The 21,969-nt window shown below is 42.9% G+C and overlaps 1 protein-coding gene across 1 annotated transcript in view; it reads left to right on the forward strand.

Moving 5' to 3' along the window:
• Positions 1-600: 600 nt before the first annotated feature.
• The window catches only part of LOC130128421 (ras/Rap GTPase-activating protein SynGAP-like), a 32,989-nt gene continuing 11,620 nt past the window's right edge, over positions 601-21,969 (forward strand). Inside the window, exons 1-13 of the mRNA XM_056298034.1 lie at positions 601-660; positions 2,217-2,338; positions 5,619-5,772; positions 7,571-7,669; positions 8,653-8,892; positions 9,742-10,077; positions 10,501-10,645; positions 13,141-13,285; positions 13,803-14,039; positions 14,916-15,117; positions 15,979-16,169; positions 16,619-16,823; positions 17,322-17,906. Coding sequence (XP_056154009.1) covers positions 616-660; positions 2,217-2,338; positions 5,619-5,772; positions 7,571-7,669; positions 8,653-8,892; positions 9,742-10,077; positions 10,501-10,645; positions 13,141-13,285; positions 13,803-14,039; positions 14,916-15,117; positions 15,979-16,169; positions 16,619-16,823; positions 17,322-17,906 — 2,706 coding nt within the window. The 5' untranslated portion in view covers positions 601-615. The remainder of the gene's footprint in view (positions 661-2,216; positions 2,339-5,618; positions 5,773-7,570; positions 7,670-8,652; positions 8,893-9,741; positions 10,078-10,500; positions 10,646-13,140; positions 13,286-13,802; positions 14,040-14,915; positions 15,118-15,978; positions 16,170-16,618; positions 16,824-17,321; positions 17,907-21,969) is intronic.

Below are 21,969 nucleotides of genomic sequence, written 5' to 3' on the forward strand. Positions count from 1 at the left end.
TTACATGCAAGAAAACACTGCTAAAATCCGGTTTTAAAACTGATCACTCAGTCATTTTGCTTCTTTCTAGTGGATTTTAGAGGATCGTAATTGAACAATAATAATGGCTGATATATTATGTTTATAATAATGATGATGATAATGCTTAACTATATTCATATAACGCTTTTCGAAACAACTTAACAAAGTGCTTCACAAAATAAAATACGTATATGATATAAAACAAAAACAATAAAATAACAAAATGAAATGTTTAAGTTTGAGAATAAAACAAGGAAGAAACAAGAACAAGATAATAAGAGCGCCAGTCTTTAGAAATGAGTTTTGAAACTGTTACGAAGGGCGTCCCAAATCCTTCTCAGCTGACTGCGAAGACATCATCTCTGTCATAAATCTCATTTTCCATTTATCTGTTTATTTATGTATTTATTTATTCAGGAGTTAATGGATCATTAATACCTGCCTAGAGTGATTGAAAAACTAAACGAGTCAAAACTCTCGTTTCATATCTGCGTCGATGCATCAACCCTTCTGTTTCCCGTTTCCCCGTCTCTCTTTTCTTTTAAACCGTGCTCGCAGGGCAGGGCAGGAGTTGCCTCTGCAGGAGAAGCAAGCATGGACACCCCTCCCAACGCCACCCCGCAACCCTTCAGACAGCCGGTGAGTAGGCCACAGTCCCGCATGCGGCTTCATAAAACACCATTAGACTAACGTACTCCTTCATCTAATGTCAGAGTGCCCTTGAGCCGGGCAGTTAAACCCCAACTGAGCGGTGGACCTGTTCGGCGGTGAGGGCAGCTTCTGACCAGCAGACTCATTTATCTCTGCTTCCCCCGAAGAGACAGAAAGAGACACGAATGTGTAGACAAGGACTTTTCAAAGTCCAGACGGCAAGTCAATCCGGACCCAGCCCACACCTCGTGTTATGAATGCAGTACGTTACGAAGTGTAATGTTTTCTATTTTGTGTGATGTTGCTGCAGAGTTTACACATTAACGTTACACCGGGCAATTTGCTTTGGTAGTGGTGCGAAGCTTTTATCGCACTTACAGTAATGTCATGAGTGTAGCTGTCGTCAACTCGAGTAACGCCATCTTCACATCTTCACATCACCTGGTTCACTGTTTCTTCTCGGCTCCGCTCCTTGTATACGTGTCTGTGTGTATGGGGGGGGGGGGGCTGAGCCCCCCGCTGAAACACAGAGAGCAGAGGAGAGGAGAGAAACCAGCTCGACCATAAATGACAGTAACGAGTAGCCTACCGGTACGCCAGTTTTCGTTAGGCTTAGAGCCAATCACGGGCAGAGTAGGGCGGGTCTTCGAAACGAACGTTTGGATCGGTGTCTCCGGCTGGCAATAGGGATAGGCGATACCACTGGTTTCCTTTTCAATCCGATACCAAGTAATACTAAGGCTAGGATACTGATACCAATTCTGATACTTTAAAAGGTGTTGTGTACACAAACGCAGGAAATATTTGTGATTTCTGGAGTGAAAATTGGTAAATGCAGACACTAAACATTTATATCTGAAAGCCTTGGCATTAATTAGTATTAAATATACTACCAAATCAGACTTCTCTACTGACAGGCTGGGGCAGGCAGCATCTGTCTCTCTGCATGCAGTGCCGTGCCACTGTCTTTCTATCAGCTATTGGGGAGCGAGAAGGTGGAAGGAAAAGTAGTCCCTATCTTAAACAACAATTAAAAAAGAAAAATAAGGTTAAAAAAATATATGTATACATAATATATCACTAGTTAAAGACAGTACCTTTTATCAAAAATTTTTTTAATATTAGGATTGATTTTCACAACCGAAACGTCAGGATTGGAGTATTGATACTTTGATATCGATCCACCCGTTCCTAGCTGGCAATCACACCTTTTGTGCCTAGGTTCAAACAACTGATTGCAGGCAAACAACGCCATTTCAGCCACTGGGTTCGAATGTATTTTGACTTGAATTTTAAATGTATGCTTCTTTAAAGGTGTTATCTCCAATCGTTCCGGGCCGCTGAGCTTGATTTAAAATCAGATGCGGACCTTTGAGTGATAAGTTTGAGAGCCCCTGGTGTAGACAGTATTTCTTTAAATGTCCATTAGTAGATGAAGGGTATTTTTATAGTGTGTATTCCTTAAATGATTATTGCAACCCAACATCACAAATGCATAATTTCCTTTGCTCTAATGGACTCGTTTCCTCCTGCTGAATTTCTAGAGTTTTCTCAATCGGAGGTTGAAGGGCTCAATCAAGAGGGCGAAAAGTCAACCCAAACTGGACCGGACTAGCAGTTTCCGCCAAATGATTTTACCTCGTTTTCGTAGTGCAGACCAAGAAAGGTAAATAACCTTTATGACATTTTCAATATGTTACCTAACCGGTATGTGGAATATTATCATAATGCATGTAAAACTTCCATGCTTTTTGTTTGTAAAAGCATGGAAGCCAGCCAGACTAGCTAGCCAGACTAGCTTGGTCTAAGCTAGTCTGGCTAGCTTGGTCTGGTCAGAAAGGCACGAACTGAGGAAGCCTCTTGGATGAGAGGCGAAACGTCTTCACGGATACATACCAAGTCCAGTTGCACTTGATTCAGCTCCTTTGGATTACTTGGCCCTACTTCTGATCAGCTGCAGCCGGGTCATTGCAAGTCACGCTAGCTTGCTTCAGTGTTGACCCTTAAGCTTTTTCTTGAGTACTAAGCCTGCTTCTTTATCTGCGGGCTTAAATTGACGTCTTCTGGGAATTTGGATCTGCCACCCTTCTTGGTTAGTCGTTCTTGTTTTCCTCTGATGAGCCGAAGTGATGCTCTTCACTTTGGGCTGTGGCCTCTTCCCTTCTGCGGAGAATGACTTACTTGACTTACTGGTCATTCAGTAAGACAGTAGTGTGTGTGTGTGTATGTGTGTGTGTGTGTGTGTGCGTGTGTGCGCGCGCACACACAGAGGGGTTTGCTTTGGACAATGCCTTTTTAGATGGTCTCTATTTTAAATACAGGTTCCTGCTTGAGGCACTAACAATGGCGTGCTTCAAGGTCTTTTGGGCACAGAGGTTAAAATGAATGATGTTAATGTTTGTGTTAGTAAGCTGTCACACCTCTGCAATGCAGAATGTATGCAATGCTGCCGACAGACTGCATATATTAGATATTAATGTAAATTTTACTTTAGAACAGGTTTCACAATGCGCAGCCTTATAAAAGTACATACATTTCATATAGGAATTGAAGCACAGGGAAGTTAACCCTGGTCAGCGAATTTGGTAAATAAGCCACTTACAATCTGATGGGAAATGTGATTCAAATCATATCTGTCCCTTTGAAAATAAGTAGGACTTTTTCAGTAGTCTGATTTAATGGTCCAGTAAAATTGTTAGAAAAAAAATTGTTCCACTTATCATTTAAATGGGATTTTTTTTTTATCATCTGATCAAAGATAGAGTAAATGGCTATTCTCAGTGCTTGCATTTTTTTTTCTAAAGAGTGAGACCACATACCGAAGACATCGGGCTTGCACTGTGATGGGATTTCTATGTAGTCTGGGCGAAATCCAATCATAATGTGCCTTTGAGATATGTATCGATTAATATAACAATAGAAAAAACTACAGCCACAGAAGATGCATAATGGACTTTTGTGGGATGGATGCAGATGGTGTCAGAAGTGGGATGGTGAGATTGTGAGGCCATCGGAAGCGCGTGCGCCCAGAGACGTGTGGGAGCTGATATGCTGACGCGTGGGGACACACTTCCCGAAGGAGGGGGGTAGTGTAACAATCACGGATGACTAGACTCACTAGCCCTTGGCTAACGGGTCGGACCCTTTAGTTTACTGGTTAATGCAGTCCCCTGTGGTCCGGGCTACCTGGGTTCGATTCCCGGCTCTGGCAGATTCCCGGCTGCCCCGAGTTCGCTACATTGCTATCATAGTTCATAATTCATGATAATAATATTATAATAATAATGATAATATGATAATACCATGATAATCCTAATAATTTAAAAACCTTAAAAAAAATCACACTGAAATGTCAAAACTCATTGTTGAGGTAGACCCGTTTTTTGGGGGGGAGTTTTTGAGTTTGACAAGGCCCAGATATAGAACCTCCGCCAATGTGGTGACACGGTCACTGGCCAGAGGATCGGCGGCCAACAGGTGAAATTTTCCTGTCGGCCTGCAGTCAGCCCGTATGAGTGGCACCTGCACACTGGTTGGCCTGTGATTGGGTGCGCCTGTGCTGGGGACTATTTGACCGGGTGGTTTGCAGATATACCTCGTCGAGTCTTGGGGAAGTTTAGTGTCGGTCTGCGGAAGCCCGTGTCGCCTGAACCTTCGTCTGCCTCCTCTTTGTGAGAGTGTTTCCTTAGTTTAGTATTTTATGTCTATTCTTGTTTGCATTTTTGCCTGCCCTGTTTGGCAGTGGTTTTTTTGGTTGTGTGTTTGCTGAAGTCTAGTAAAGCGACTTAGTACTTACCAACTGCCTCTGCCTCTTCTCTGTGATTGGGTCCAAACACGTGGCATTACAGGTTGTCCCTTGTCTCCAATTCAGTTTGTGATATTTGTGGACAGACTCTCAAGGCGCTGTCAAGGCGAGGAGTGAGTCCGGTTTGGGAACCTCAGAATTGCATTTCTGCTCTTCGCAAATTATGTGGTTTTGTTGGCTTCATCAGCACGTGACCTCCAGCACACACTGGGGCGGTTTGCAGCTGAGTGTGAAATGGCCGGGATGAGAGTCACCTCCAAGTCTGAGCCATGGTTCTCTACCGGAAAGTGGTGGATTGCTCTCTCCGGGTTGGGGATGAGTTGTTGCCTCAAGTGAAGGAGTTCAAATGTCTTGGGGTCTTGTTCAAGGGTAAGGGTTGGATGGAGCAGGAGATTGACAGGCAGATTGGTGCAGCATCAGCAGTAATGTGGACAATGTACCGGACCATTGTAGTGAAGAGGGACCTGAGCTGGAAGGCGAAGCTCTCAATTTACCAGCCAATCTTCGTTCCAACTCTCACCTATGGTCATGAGCTTTGGGTAGTGACCGAAAGGGTGAGATCGCGGATACAAGCGGCTGAAATGAGCTTCCTTCGTAGGGTGTCTGGGCTCAGCCTTAGAGATAGGGCGAAGAGCTCGGACATCCAGAGGGAGCACGGAGTAGAGCCGCTGCTCCTTTGTGTCGAAAGGAGCCAGTTGAGGTGGTTCGGGCATCTGATTAGGATGCCTCCTGGCGCCTTCCTTTGGCAGTTTTCCAGGCATGTCTAACTGGGAGGAGACCCCGGGGCAGACCCAGAACTCGCTAGAGGGACTACATGTCCAATCTGGCCTGGGAACACCTTGGGATCCCCAAGGAGGAGCTGGAGGGCGTTGCAGGGGAGAGGGGCATCTGGAGTACCCTACTTAGCTTGCTACTACTGCGACCCGATCCCGGAGAAGTGGCTGATGATGAAGATGATGAAGGCCCTGATATAGATTGCCATGGGTGTCAAGATAAAGCGCTATATAAATGTAATCCATTATTATTATTATTATGGCTCCTTTTGTATTATATGAGACTCTTCCTGCATTGTTTCACTGGGGTAGGCTATATGCACAGCAGAATGCTAACCTTACAGAAACCTCTTCCTCTCTCTCGCCAGGACGCGCCTGATGCAGAGCTTCAAAGAATCCCATTCCCACGAGTCCCTGCTTTCTCCTAGCAGTGCAGCGGAAGCTTTGGACCTCGTTTTGGATGAAGATGCTATAATCAAGCCTGTCCACTCCAGCATTTTGGGGCAGGAATACTGCTTTGAGGTGTGCACTTCCAGACTTGCCCCCCTGTTTACTTCCTTTAGTTAGATTTCTTCTCTTTCACGTATCCTTGGGAGTTGTCGATAACACAGATTCCAAGTGGTCAAGACAAGTTAATGAGCCAACCTTGTGTTAATCTAGTCTATTCAAATGATTCATACTGTATGAATAGATGTTAGGAGAGGGCAACTATGTTAACACCATGCCACGTCAAATCCATTGTTTCATAACCTGGCTCAACGTTGTTTGACCCTTCCCACTTCTCTCAGGTGAAATTCAAGTCAAAGTTTTTAGTCAGGGTCAGGTAAATGTGCCAACAAATGTGCAATTTGTGCTGTTTTAGTTTGTGTTTTATTGTTGACATACTCCTTATATTTTGCTGTCATCAGGGAACATGAATTCTTAGGTGTTTGTATTTATTGTGACTAGCAGGCACTGGCACTTTTCATATCCATTTAGTCTGTAACTGTAGTTATCTGTGAGGTAATCCTGCATGTAGGTGGTTGGAGGGAGTGCTTTTACGTATGAGCGTTCAGACTTCATTACCAAGTTGTTTGGAGGCCCACTGTAAGAATAAGTGTAAATGAAAATAGTCCTCATATCCATTCTCAGTAAAAACCTCCCCCCGTTCCCTCGTACCCTATCCACAAATTTATTGCTCATGGGGATCTTGATTCAAATCTTGTGGCGTGTTGGCTGTTTGTACACAGGTATAATATGTAGAGCCGCACTATAACTGGTGTGTGATGTTGCAATTTTATCTTGTATTTGTAAATGAACAATCAGAGTATTGACATATGGAAGATAATGAAACTTAATATTTTGCCCAGAATGCCGTTTGTGTTTGAAAATATCCGAGATGACACAAGATTGTCAGTATATATTAGATTAATTTTGGTAATTAATTTGGTTTCCTCTGGGTGCTCCAGTTTCCTCCCACAGTCCAAAGACATGTAGGTCAGGTAAATCGGCCGTACTAAATTGTCCATAGGTGTGTGTGGGGTGTGTGTGTGTGTTCCTGTGATGGCCTGGTGGCCTGTCCAGGGTGTCTCCCCACCTGCTGCCCAGTGACTGCTGGGATAGGCTCCAGCATCCCTGCGACCCTGAGAGCAGGATAAGTGGTTTGGATAATGGATGGTTGGCAGCAATCGAACCAGCTGCGTCAGCTCTGTCACAACTAGTTGTTATCTAAATGTAATCAGTTAAAAAAACGAAGTGTACTCTATAAATAGCACATGTCCTCATGTTGCAGTTACAAAACCATCAGAAAGGTTTGGGCGTTGATGGTTCGGGTGAACAGCCCAATAATGCCACTCATAACCAAATCTCACTTTTGTCAGACGGAGGCATTGCTTTTTCAGTGCCAAACACATGTTTTGATCAAACACCGTTTTTTCTGCATTGAGATGTTTTGGGTTGATAAGGAGCGTGTGGCTGTCACTCAGACCTACACTGACTGAACTAAACTGATTTGGACGTGAAACGGTTGCGTTCCATCCCTTTAAATAATCTTTGCATGATTTGAATTGGACAGCTGTCACCATCTGCCTAAAAAGGCAAGTGCTACACAGTCTGTACTTAAAATTATGACATGTTAAATATGGGCATAACATGCTTTAATACTACACCCATGGGGATGAAGAAAACAAAGCATTTGCCAAACACACAGATGTGCAGGTGGATCGAAGCGAAACTGAAAATAAGTAAATAGAAATGGAATCACAGAATTTGGAAAGCTGTTTCACTTGTGGTTTTCATGATGTGTGCACACTTGTTTGAGTGGATATCTCTGAATCTGCAGGTGACCACAAGTTCAGGGACAAAATGTTTTGCTTGTCGTTCAGCTTCAGAGAGAGATAAATGGATTGAAAACCTACAGAGAGCTGTCCAACCTAACAAGGTAAATAAAATAAGACTTTTTTTTTAAAACTGCACTTTACTGTGAGGTGAAAGGATGCCGGTTTTAATTATGCACATCTACTAAGCTTTCGTTTCGTCTCAAGAAGCTAACCTTGAAGGGATAGTTCAGGTTCTGTGGTTTTTACTATAGATACTACTTCGAGTCAGACAAACTCGTAGGTAACATTTTTATGTTTGTGTGTGCAATCTGAAGATAATTTGAATGGTGAGTTTAGCCTAGTTTAGCTCAGCTTAGCTTGATGTCTGCTGGGAGCTTCAGCAGTTCCTCTCAAAAGAAGTCAAGTCAATTTTATTTGTATAGCCCAGTATCACAAATTACAAATTTGCATCAAGGGGCTTTACAGCAGCACAACATCCTGCCCTTAGACCCTCGCAAAAAGGGAGAAACACCTTCTTCCCCAGCCAGTTGTTGATAGTTTTTACTTGTTAATTTAGCATTGTTCGTTTAGCATTAACAATTTTTCTTAACCAATATTTTCATAAGTTTATGCAAAATCCTAAAAATAGACTATAGTTTTGAAGTTTTTCTGTAACGCTCATCCTGTTCTATGGTGGATGCCAATGGATATGTGTAATGTTAAAACTTAAAACACTGTAATTTTAGGATTTTGCATGTACTTGTGAAAAGGTTGGCTATGAAAAGTTGTAATGGATATCTCTGAATCTAAGGAGTAAAAAGCACTACATTTGGCCTCAGAGAAAGTGTATTTCCTTCTTTTGAGAGGAGGTGCTAATGAACCTGGTTGACATCCAGCAATTGAGCTAAGCTAGGCTAAACACTCTTTCACGTACCTTCAAACTGTACAGACATAACAAAAAGGTATCCATGATATGTCTGACCCCATCTTAGTGGGACACATAGTGAAAAAAAAACAACAACCCAAAACCGAACCATCACCTTAATAAACAAGTAGTAAATACTACAAAAACTTTGACAAACTAATTTCTAGTAAACCTTTTCAGGATAACAGCAGAAGGGTGGACAATGTGCTTAAATTGTGGATCATCGAAGCCCGAGACCTTCCTGCAAAGAAGCGTTATTATTGTGAGCTCTGCCTGGATGACATGCTGTACGCCCGCACCACCAGCAAGCCCCGCACGGACACCGTCTTCTGGGGCGAGCATTTTGAATTCAACAATTTGCCTACCATCCGTAGCCTTCGTTTGCACCTCTACAAAGAAACTGACAAAAAGAGACGCAAAGTAAGTAAAGGGCTGAAGTGAGGTCACTGATATATATATTTTATGTCGATTCATCCATAGGAGAAGAAAAAAAAAGACTTGGTTCCGTTGAAGGGAGCATCCACAGCAATTGTGTCTTGACTGGGTGACAACCAGAAAAGACAAAAATTAGCTGATACAATTGTCCAGGAATAAACACTCCTTAATTTGTGCTCATTTTGCTGTGCTGAAAAAAATATGTTTAAAAATGCAATTGATCAGCAAATTGTACAAAAAGTACTGTCTTCTTTAAAAGTGATAAGAAATTCCAGTGCCATTATAACCACACATTTCACATTACGCTAATGTTAAGGAATTTAAATGGATTCTTGATTGACTCCTAATTGAATTCATTGTATGCTCCACATTACTGGAATTAAAGGAATATGATTTCAGTATTGTTGGCTGAATTAAAACTATTGTGAATGGACAGATGCATCTAAACACCGATGAGGTATCTTGTATCTTGAAGTATTTGAAGGAACATATGGCTTAAATGCTGAGCGTATATTTACCAATGACGATGTGTCCTCAAAATTAAAAAGCCTTAAGCTTTCCTCATTTCGGTTTTCCCCATTATTGATATGCATCCCATTATCTGATATGATGGAAGTCTCTTTTTTTTAACTCTAATGCAGAACATTTAGCATTACTGTTTACACCCTTGAATGAACTTTAGATGGCTGTGCTATAAAGGTACCATCACTCTGGGGAAGGATTTGCCTAAAAACAACCCTCTCTTCAAAAACTTATCCGACTGTGCTTTGGTAACCGCTAATTTAACAGATTGTTAAAAAAAAAATTTCTTTTTTATCGTGACTTCTTATTCAGGAAAAGAGCACATACCTTGGTCTGGTCAGCATCCCCATCTCCAGCATCACCGGCAGACAGTTTGTGGAGCAGTGGTACCCCGTAATACAGTCCAGTGTTTTGGCCAAAAGCGGCGGCGTGGGAAGTGGGAAGATCATCAATGCCTCGCTTCGTGTCAAGTCTCGCTACCAGACCATGAATATCCTTCCAATGGAGCTGTACAAAGAGTTTGCTGAGTACATTACCAACAACTATCGAACACTGTGTGCCGTTCTGGAGCCACTGTTAAGTGTCAAGAGCAAAGAGGAAGTGGCATTTGCCCTGGTACACATCCTTCAAAGCACGGGGAAGACTAAGGTAGGAGGGCTCAGGGTGAAAATACAACCAATCGTGGTTTTTTTCTACTTTTTGCAGTAAGAATGAGGCCTTATTCTGTATCACACTAGGCAGTGTGCAGGTTTGTGTTAGCATGATTAACCAGGCAGTTAACATCAGCCCCTCGATGCTGAAAATTCCTGATTGTTTTAAACTTTAGAGATTTCATTGAGTTCTTGTGCATAAAAAAATACTCAGAAAGTTTTACTGGGTTAAAAGCTACCCGAATAAGACACAATCAGTGTTTGTATGATTTTAGTATAGCGTGTTATGAAGTAATAGTCATGTGTCGTATAGAATAGTATAATATAGTTGTCATGAAATAATGTGTGGTGATTTACATCAGTAAAGTGCATGAATTCACAGAAGAAGTTTCAAGACTGAGAGTTTCTTCTCTTGCTATAGGAGTTCCTGTCTGACATGGCAATGTGTGAGGTGGACCGATTCATGGACCGGGAGCATTTGATCTTTCGGGAGAACACCCTTGCTACCAAGGCGGTGGAGGAGTACCTCAAACTGATAGGTCACAGATACCTCAAGGAGGCTATGGGTAAAGGGCACAAATTAACCCAAAGTTGCAGCTAAACCCTGCTGTCAATCATCATATGTGTGTGTGTGTGTGTGTGTGTGTGTGTGTGTGTGTGTGTGTGTGTGTGTGTGTGTGTGTGTGTGTGTGTGTGTGTTTTCTGCTCACCAAAGGTTGAAAGCTTGTGTAACCAAAGGCATATTTCATCTCCTTTGATTTGTTCAAACATAACTAGCTGAGATTGACTCAACTGTCTGAACATCTTCATCAGATTACCGGTGGACAACTTACCAGTCGTGTACCCATAAGCACTTTCCACACGGAAATTTATAATTTCTGCCCACTAAACTTATTCCCTGTGTTTCACCATCTAAGACAACCCAGGTTTTTTATTGTTTTATTTTTAGGGGCCAACCATGTTTGTGTTGTGTTTTTCCCCACTTCTTCAAGAAATGCCAGTGTATAAACATAACCTTGAGGTCCACATACTCATTTGGTGAGGTTTGATACAGCTCCTAGAAGCAGGGGATATGCCGTCATGTCCCAGTGAGTCTGGCAGAATGACAGCGATGAAAGGGCGCTCAACCCATTCACCCCTGTAGATAAAACAGCGTGCATTGTGCTTGTGTGTGTGTGTGTGTGTGTGTGTGTGTGTGTGTGTGTGTGTGTGTGTGGTGGGGGGGGGGCTCATGTCCAGATGGTAGAATCTCATAAAGGTACGAGGTAAAGCCCACTTGGCTCTTTCTCTACATATTAATTGGGTTTGCTTTATTTTCAAGTCAGGCGGATTTTTGGCCAAATATCCTTGGAGATGAAGAGCCGATTAGATAGAATTTTAATAAATGAAAAAAAAATATATATATATAGAAAACAACCAAAACAGAATAGTTTCTTTTTAAAACGTGATAATCAGATGGGTCTTTGGCTTGAGGATGGTTGGTTTGTCTAGTAACAGCAAAAAAAAAAAGGGGTCATTTCAGGTTCTTTAGGGCCAAATGAATAGCGGCCTCGGGAGAAAAACAAAATGTTATACGAATGAATGATCCTCATGATGTAGTAATGAAGGATTGATGGAGATAATTCGACCAGGAACGTTGAAATCTGAAAATTAACCGCGGTTCTATTTTTCAGTTTAGCGGTTATGTGTTGGTACCCCTTGTGTCACCCGAGAGCCAAACAGTGTATTCCACTTGAACCAGTCTCCCAGAATAAAGTCGAGGCTAAAAACCATCCTGTCACAACAACAATCAGGGATTGGATCTCAAACTGTATTTTCAACTGGCCAGGCCAGATGATCGTGAAACACGCCGTTTGGCTGAGAAAAAAACCCAAAATGTACAGCGAGTTAGATAAGGCGGGGTGTATGATTCCTGCGCTTCCGAGTGGCAGATATCGGCGCCTCGTGACGTGCGCCGGTCGCAGTCCGACACGCTCATCCGGTCCGTGAAGAACGGCTCCTTCGAGGTGCCGGGCGCTCGTACCGCTGATGTGTTGTGGTGCTGGCAAATCCTTCACCGCCCCCTTCCCTGCCCCGGCAGCTTGCTTTGGCTGTGATCTATATGTACTCGTGGGGGCGTTTGTGGAATTATGCTTCTGGCTGCTAATTTTAAGTACGCTTGTTTAAGCTAATGCAACGAGCTCCCTAAAGAGCAGAATCATTAACGGCAAACAAATGGTTATATTTGCAGAATAACGAGACTGTTGACTGAGTGAGGTGCAGAATAATAGAATGTCATTGTTTCTATTTCCAGAGTCTGATGGTGGTTCATCTCCATTTGTTTTTAGTTGACATACAGTTGCATTACATTTGTTATCCTTAAACTCCCTTTTGGTCTTTTTATAGCATTTTTTTTAAAGTTTTTTTTTCCCGTTTTTCTCCTCAATTGTATCCGGCCAATTACCCCACTCTCCTGAGCCGTCCCGGTCGCTGCTCCGCCCCTTCTGTCGAGCCGGGGAGGGCTGCAAACTACCACATGCCTCCTCCGATACATATGGCGTCGCCAGCTGCTTCTTTTCACCTGACAGTGAGGCGTTTCACCAGGGGGATGTAGCACGTGGGAGGATCACGCTATTCCCCGGGGCCCAGTTCCCCCTCCCCCCTGAACAGGCGCCCCCTAGTGCAGCAACCAGGACACATACCCACATCCGGCTTCCCACCCGCAGATATGACCAATTGTGTTTGTAGGGATGTCCGACCGAGCCGGAGGTAACACGGGGATTCGAACTAGCGATTCCCGTGTTGGTAGGCAACGGAATAGACTGCTACGCTACCCGGACGCCCCTTTTTATAGCATTTTGATTTCACTGTCACAATAAATCCATCTTGTCGACGTGTGACTTGATCCAGTTTTGAAAGGATGAAAATGTACAGTTGATTTGGGACTCAGTCAGAAGTGTGGCGTAGAAGTGTAGCAGATCCCATTCCGAAAAGGCCGCTTACGGTCAAGCTGAGCTATCTGATTCTGTTGTGTGCAACGCTGTACATGCGTGATAATCGAAGCATAATGTTGATCCTGCAGGTGACTTCATTCGAGCCTTATATGAATCTGAGGAGAACTGTGAGGTGGACCCAATGCGTGTCCCACCGTCGGTCCTCGCTGACCATCAAGCCAACCTTCGCATGTGTTGTGAGCTGGGCCTTTGCAAGATCATCAACTCTCTTTGGTCAGTAGTTAGCCGGCACTACGGCAAACTATGCATTAAAACTTTCAAAGGTATGCTCAAGATTTGCCCTGGATTTCATTGCAGCTGATATTGTTAAAGGTACAATCTGCAATTGATGCATCAAGCACCTCTGCCCTTGTTTTGGTCACATTTCAGAAGTGTTGTTCTCTTTATTACTTGAGAAGGAGAAAACCAGCCAATGCCATATTGCTTTGAATTCCGTTTGTCTTGTCAGATATTTTGACAGAAATAATAAAGTAAAAATATTCCAATGAGAGTTTAGTTTTCTCCTACTAACTCTTAGAGTGTATCCTTTGGGACATTTCTGAGTCATCGATACCAACAAATTAGCTTCTAATTCATTTTTTAAAGTTAATTTCATACTTGATACATAATTGTGTGGTTCCTCATACATTATTTCATCCTCTCTGAGTCGTTTTAAGCGTTGGATAATGCAGTGGGCTTCATTGTGAACTTCTCTTTGACAATGGGTGATGGACTCAAACTCTTGCTGCAGCATATTTCCTCGGGAGCTGAAGGAAGTCTTTGCCTCATGGAGAGCCCGGTGTGCTGAACGCGGACGGGAAGATCTCGCCGACAGCCTCATCAGCTCCTCCCTTTTTCTTCGCTTCATGTGTCCCGCCATCATGTCCCCTTCCCTGTTCAACCTGACCCAGGAGTACCCGGCTGAGCGCACATCCCGCACGCTCACCCTCATTGCCAAAGTGATGCAGAACCTGGCGAGCTTCACCAAGTGAGTCATTATCTTTTTCTACCTTATTATACCAGATACACTTTCTAAATTTAGTCGCTTGAGCTCATTTAAGTGGTCAGATATAAAACATTATGTTTGGGAAGGACTGTGAGTGCAAGCCCAGCCATTTGTGGAGATGGGATGTCAAACAACAACAACAACAAAAAAAAAACCCTGACTCATTCGGCAGGTGTTTATTTTAGAGATATCTTTTTTTGGCATAGTAGCCATTATTAGACAGGACAGTTGATGTGGACAGGAAACACAGGGGAAGAGAGAGGGGGAAAATGTTCCATAGCCAGATTTGAACACGGGACATGTTGATCTGACCTTAGCCTACATGGTATGTTGGTACTAGGTACATTTCTGTTTTTGAATGTAGAAAAACATTCAAGTCGTGTGTGTGTGTGTGTGTGTGTGTGTGCATGTGTGTGTGTGCGTGCATGGTTTACTTTTCAAATGGTACCACTCAACAACCCCTGCTGAAATTTAAAACCAGATAATCTCAGGAAAGCGAAGTCATTACACATAGGGTAACAAAAGTTGTAATGGAGACTAAGGGTTGCAAACTTGTGGATTTTTTTCATCTAATGTAGTCTCCATCTGACCAAGTACTTTTACAGGCACTATGTATACCCACATAAAAGATATATTCTACACACAAAATTGAAATGCTGAAGAATAATAATATAATACAGGATCACGGTCCAGATGAACCGCCACTTATTTGGTTGCATCTGTACACGAACAGATGCAACCAAGGTTAGACTCAAATGACCCAACAAATAATCCAATACATGACTGTTTTAAATGCTTGCCCCCCTTATTCTCTGTCCTATTCTTCACTTTATCATTCTTGGCTTCTAATATCCGCAGGTTTGGACCCAAGGAGGAGTACATGTACTTTATGAATGAGTTCTTGGAGATGGAGTGGGGGTCCATGCAGCAGTTCCTTTATGAGATTTCCAACATGGAGACCGGTGGAAATGCGGGAGGGTTTGAGGGTTACATCGACCTTGGAAGAGAGTTGTCCATGCTCCACAGTTTATTGTGGGAGGTCATGGGCCAGCTCAGCAAGGTAGGTGAGATAAAAAATATGTGCATCAAAACGTCAAACTTAACTGGAAAAAAAACTCCACTGTAGATGTTAAAAGAAAGACAGTACAGGCCAGCCATTAAGAGACCTCTCTTAAGAGGTTAGCTTTGGTCTCTTAAATGCTTGATCACCAGAAGGAAAAGAGAGCTCCTACATGGTGTTAGTTAGTAGAAGAAGAAGAAATACTTTATTAATCCCCGTGGGGAAATTCATCCTGCGTATTTAAGTCATCCTAGCTGTGTAGCCAGGAGCAGTGGGCAGCCTCAGTGCAGCGCCCGGGGACCAACTCCAGTTCTTCTTCCCTATTGCCTTGGTCAGGGACACAGACAGGAGTATTACCCCTAACACAAATGTCTTTGATGATGGGAGGAAACCTGGGCATCTGGTGAAAACCCACACAGACACGGGGGGGGGGGCATGTAAACTCCACACAGAAAGGGCCTGGGGTTCGAACCCAGGACCTTCTTGCTGTGAGGCAACAATGCTAACCATATCATTTGGGCTGCAGTTTAAAGAAGAAAAAAAAAAAAAGGCAAAAATAGTGAAATAATTCACCCAAGTACCCCTGTAGCATTGCAGTTGGAACCCCTGTTGAGGGTAATTAAACCATCAAACGTAAATTAAAAATATTTTGCCTTTGATCCCAAATTTTGCTCCAAATTAACACATCTTCTACATCATTCAAACTCCTTGAATTAGTGGTTATCAACAACCGCGGTTTTAATGAATGGTACTTATTGATTACATGCTTGAATCCATTTGAACAGACTGATGGTGAATGGCACAAGTGATGAGTAGGAGTCTTGGTAATTGACTAGAAGTCTTTTTTTGTACCCCTGTCAGGATGCTATTCTTAAACTGGGACCCCTACCACGGCTGCTGAATGATATCAGTGTGGCACTTAGGAACCCTCAACTCCACACACCGGCAAACCATCAGCCAGACAGACCGAAGGATCGGCTTTTCTCTCGGCCGTCCTTAAACCGCATGATGTCTTCTGACTTCCAAAACCTTATGATGCGTGACTTAAACAGGTAATGTCTTTATGCTAGTATGATATACTCACTCTTATTCATTTGTGAATAAAAGTGAGTATATCATAGTATTGAAGTACTCATGGTACTGAGTGTCAATCACTCAGTACCATGAGTACTTCATGGTACTGAGTGATTGACACGATGACACATTTGTTAAAAAAAAAAACCCAAATGTGTGCTGACAAATATACACAGATAACTGTAATGACTCGATATCTGGGTTTAATTTCTAAGCATCAGGTGCAGGTACCAAGTTAATTATGGTCAGATTTTGACATTTAAAAAGATGATGTTTGAACCCTGGTGTGTACCAATCAGGCCAACAGGATGTGTATTTAGCTTAATTTATAATCTGTCTATCACTTATTGTAAGTCGCTTTGGATAAAAGCGTCAGCTAAATGACTGTAATGTAATGTAATGATTATCTTTTTTTGTATCTATGTAGCTCCATAGACATTTCCCGCCTCCCCTCCCCAACAACTGGAGTGTCGGCAGTGGAAGCCCTCTCATCTCACCTCAACATGAGGCGTCACGCCGAACGCGACCTTCGCTCCTCCAGGGAAGTTTTCTATGTGACCCGCCCGCCGCTGGCCCGATCTAGCCCTGCATACTGCACAAGCAGCTCAGACATCACTGAACCTGATCCAAAGGTACCTTTTATGTGTTGGGCTTGAAAATGACAAAGATGTATAGGGACTTTGTGAGTCCACCACTACGGTCAACCCCCCCCCCCCCCCAAGTATATTTCAACCCCCCAAAGTACATTTTGCAAAGCTGACTGTACCGTAGTTGGCATGTTTAGTCACAGTTTTGGTCTTGATATATTGTCACGATGTAAAAAAAAAGGCATCACAGCTCTCCTATTATGAAGCCATTGTTCAGGACGTCCATTTGGGCTTATGTATTAGCGTTATAAAAATCCATGTACAAAAATTAACTTTGAAAGTGTATGTTCACATGCATATAATTCTGGACCCTGCTGCACCTCAAAACAGATTATTTTTGCAAATATTGCGTAATAAGATGATCAAAAAATAAATTGCTGTCTCAGTTATTAAAACGTTGTTTTTTCCTGATATATTTTCAGTAAATAATTCAAGAGGCTCATGATGGATGCAACCAATGTAATATTGCTGTCTGTCTCTAAGGTCCACAGTGTGAACAAAAGCGTGTCCATGATGGACCTTCAGGACTCGCGCATGAACAGCATTTCGAACCTAAACTCCGTGGGAGACATGCTCACCTCCTCTCAAGCTTCCATTGCTGGCCTGGGCCACAGCTTTGGAAACTTTGGCGGCCCGCTTCGTATGGGCGGGCATATGCCCTCGGGCTCGGGGGGCTCCGGATTGCGGCTCAGCCAGATGGGCCACATAGGCGGCCCCACTGAAGCCCTCTCCCAACAGCAGCAGCAGGCGGCGGCAGCCATGAACTTCCCCCTGTCCTTCCAGAACCCTCTCTTCCACTTGGCTGCTCAAAACTCCCCGGGTCAATCCCAGCCTCCTCCTCCTCCCCCTCCTCTCCTCCTGGCGCCAGAGCCTGAGAACGGACACCATGACTATTCGCCAGCCTTTGGCAACAGCGTTTTCTCCCGCAGTGAGGACTTGTCTGCCCTGCGGTCGCAGAGCAGCCTGGTGCAGCCCAGCATTGTGCACTCACACAGCTACAGCGATGATTTCACCCGGCAGAATCAGAGCAACGACTACGCCTGGCGCCAGCTGTCATTGCAAGTGCAGGTAGCTACCGCCTCTCAAACAATGCTGAAAAAAAAAGCAATATCATCAAGGTATTTTATCTTGTTTTAAGTCTCTTAATGCTCATTTAAAAGATATTGCTAATAAAAAATGTTCACCCTACTGGCAGATATTATAGCTTTTTTCAAGAAAGGGTACATCTTTCATGATTGTTAGACTTGGTATAAGGAGTTTTCACTTAAATCGACATTGCGTAATTTTTCTAACAAGGCGTGATTGTTTCTTGGTGCACAGGAAATGACGCTTGCTACGGGGTATGATAAAAATGAGTGAGGGGTTTTTAGGTTGTTTTTTTTTTCCAGCAATGGGGCTCACACATGTTTTGCTGCAACCTCTATGCCGACAAGCCATTGCTGAAGAAAAAAAAATCATCGAAAATCTCACATTGACTTTTATTGGGCCTCGTGGTGAGCGTCATTTCCTGTGCACAAAGAAACGATGTCGCATAGCAGTGGGATTAAGTGGCGTACTGACGCTCCAGAGGGCTAAATTTGTTGTGTGCACTGCACGCTCCAGAGCTTAATAGAGTCATAAGAAGATTACACACTGTTGCTTTAACAGGAAAGTAAATCTGGAAAAAAAAACTTGATTTGACAAATCTTGCTTCTTTTACATGAAATGTTTTGAAACAACTTCCATGATCATGAAACAAGTGCACTTTCTTCAGAACAAGCAATGTTATATCTGCCAGTGGGGTGAGACAATTTCACCTGCAATATCTTGAAATAGGTATAATGAGTCTTAAATAGGATGAAATACCTTGATAAGACTGTGTTCTTTTGTGGTGAGAAGCAAGATAATAACACAACTACTGTATAGGCTGTATAGGACATTACGCTAAAAATTGTATGGCTGAACAAGTCTTAAAATCACACAGAAATATCTTATCCTGTTACGAGAACTGAAAATGTAAGATCATCAAAATTGGAGAATATTTGTCTTGTATCAAGAAATCTTACTTTGTTGAAATAACATATTGCACTGGCAGATTATTTTACTTGTTTTGAAGATTTTCTCACTTGAACTCAGTTTTGACATGGCCATTTTGCTGTGTGCTGTGTGTTAAGTATATCACGAAGTTAAATCCTTCAGTAATAATAATATATAACATCCCCTATCTGAGTAACAGATAGCCAGGGCTGACATATCCACCATAACAGTAAAAATAATCTGCCAACAATTTTCAATAAAATATCCTACATGACAGTAATGAGGAGTAATAAACACTCGTATATAAATGTAATGAACAATCCAGAGTAAAAAGAAAAAAGTTAATTTCAAGCACTTGTGGAAAAACAATAGAGAATAAAGAAAGAAAGAGCAAAAACACTCTCTATGCAAGTCACTGTGCAGCCATATTTTAATAGAAACTCCTTCCGAATGCTGTTTGTCAAGTGTTTGTGTTTGCCGTAGCATGCAACAATGTTTTTCTCTTAGGGCCCTTTCACACTTATGTTGTTTAGTCCGGACTTTCAGACTTTCCAGAAAAGTCCGAACCAGATTGCCAGGTGTGAAACCTCTTGGACCAGGGTACAGGGATCAAAGACTCGGTCTTTGGTCCAAGCTCAGGAGGTAGTCTCGGTTCAGACCAAGGTTCATGAATGTCTAATGTGAAATCAAAGGTTCGGACTTTCGGATCAATCATAGGAAGTGATAAAACAAACACAAACAGTAACACCCAGCAACCTTCGCTTCCTTGCCTGCCGTCTGCGTCGTCTACCGTTATGCAAATGGCATCTAATTGAATGGCGACGACGAGCTAATCGCAAAAGCACACCTTGGTAATTAAAATGTTGGATGCAAAAGCATATTTGTAACAGTACGATGGCAACAAACTGAACAAAGATTTGATCCATGGCTAGATAGGCAATTGAACCCACCACGCCACACAGGTGATTCGGGTGCCTCAATTGCGTTGCTCAGGTAACCGTTAACGTTTAGATTTCGTTCTGAGTTGCCAGGTTACTGTTGATCCTTTGGTTCATAGGTCCACTGGTATGAAAGGAAAAGTCCTGAACCTAATGACTATAAAATAACAGATGTGAAAGCACCAGAACGACTCTGGTTCAGACCTTGGTTTGGACTTTCAAGTGTGAAAGGGACCTTAGAGGACTTGATTTCTATCTGCTCAGTCATTTGCCTTCAGGGTTAGGGTTAGGGTGAGGGTAGTATGTAATTTGAAACACATTAGTAGATTCTTACATGAGAAACACTTGAATGTAGTCTCAGCAGTCCCATTTGACATCATATATATACAGGTAAATACATAAAAAAGGTAATCTTGGGGCGTCTGGGTGGCGTGGCGGTCTATTCCATTGCCTACCAACACAGGGATCGTCAGTTCGAATCCCTGCGTTACCTCCTGCTTGGTCGGGCATCCCCACAGACACAATTGGCCGTGTCTGCAGGTGGGAAGCTGGATGTGGGTATGTGTCCTGGTCGCTGCACTAGCACCTCCTCTGGTCGGTCGGGATGCTTGTTCGGGGGGGAGGGGGAACTGGGGGGGAATACTGTGATTCTCCCACACGCTATGCCCCCCTGGTGAAACTCCTCACTGTCAGGTGAAAAGAAGTGGCTGGTGACTCCACATGTATTGGAGGAGGCATGTGGTAGTCTGCAGCCTTCCCTGGATCGGCAGAGAGGGTGGAGCAGCGAACGGCTTGGAAGAGTCGCGTAATTGGCCGGATACAACTGGGGAGAAATAGGGGGGAAAATCCCCCCCCAAAAAGGTCAACTCTGACCTGTTAGATGTAAACCCCAGGCACAGGGTTTAGTATTGCACTTATGGGACATAATTCTCTTTTATGATAAGCGCTGTTATTTGACGTATTGTTAATGATAGTGGACAACAGCATATCCGGAACCTCTCCCAAGATCTCCAGACATCCTGTGGTGGGATCAGGACTGGTAGTGGATTAATTGTGCATTCTTCGTCTGTTACCGAGATACAACTCAAATCCAGAATATGAACTCCAACGTCACACGGGGCATATTAAACAAAGGATATTGTAATAGTGGATAGCAGTAGTCTCAGACAGGCTGGTTCAAGGTAAAGGTTATAGATGGGGGAATACTGACTGATGTGAAGAAATGAAGCTGGATACTTGTATTTCGTTAGATGCTTTAGATGCTATTATCACTGCTGGCAGATATTATGGCGAGGAGAGTCATAGCCAAGAATGCGTTTTCTGCTCGCTCACATTTGCCCAATCTCTTAATCCAACAGTTGGAGTGCTGTTTGGGTTTCCAAGATTTTTTTGGATCACATTTTTATTTGCAGCTTTGTTGTTAGTTATACATTTATTTTGTGATTTGCTTATATAGAAAATTGACAAAAGTTGTATAGAAATGCTGAGTTTAGGTCACTACTTAACTCGTGTGATTCATTTAAAGTTGGTCATACCTGTGTCCGGTCACATAATTCAGAATTTGTCTTATTAATTTGATTTTACTGTTCATACTGCGATTGTATACCTCATCCCAGTGTTACAAGACTGGCGACTAGGTTAAATGGAACATTTTTACTAGATGGTATTGTAACGTGCATGGATAAGTAGACACGTTGGCCCTTGGCTAATGGGTCGGACCCTTTAGTTGACTGGTTAACGTAGTCGCTTGCAGTGTGGGAGCCACAGGTTCGCGTCCCTGATGCGGCGTCCCAAGCTGCCCCCTGAATTCGCTGCAGTATTTTCAGGAAGCTGGAGAAGCTAAGCTAAGCTAATACTATTCTGAAGGCAATACTGAGGGATGCTAGTAACACACAATAACATTCACAGTTATATACAGCTTATTAGAATATACAGTGGTATCTCCCACTAGGTAAACATATGTACTTTGCTTCTACAATGTTTTTTATAAACATTTTTGCTTAAGTGTGCACAAAGCCAGGCTTGCACATCTGAGGTGCAGTCAACTCAGTTAAGTGCAGTGGCCCTGGTAGTCAAGAAGTAAAGAACATGAACTTTTAGATGAGATACATTACAAATCTAAAATATCAGTTTGTGTCAAATGTTATATCATGCATTAACTTAACAACATTAACTTC

Source organism: Lampris incognitus, chromosome 18 (assembly GCF_029633865.1).
Source record: "Lampris incognitus isolate fLamInc1 chromosome 18, fLamInc1.hap2, whole genome shotgun sequence".
Lineage (NCBI taxonomy): Eukaryota > Metazoa > Chordata > Actinopteri > Lampriformes > Lampridae > Lampris > Lampris incognitus.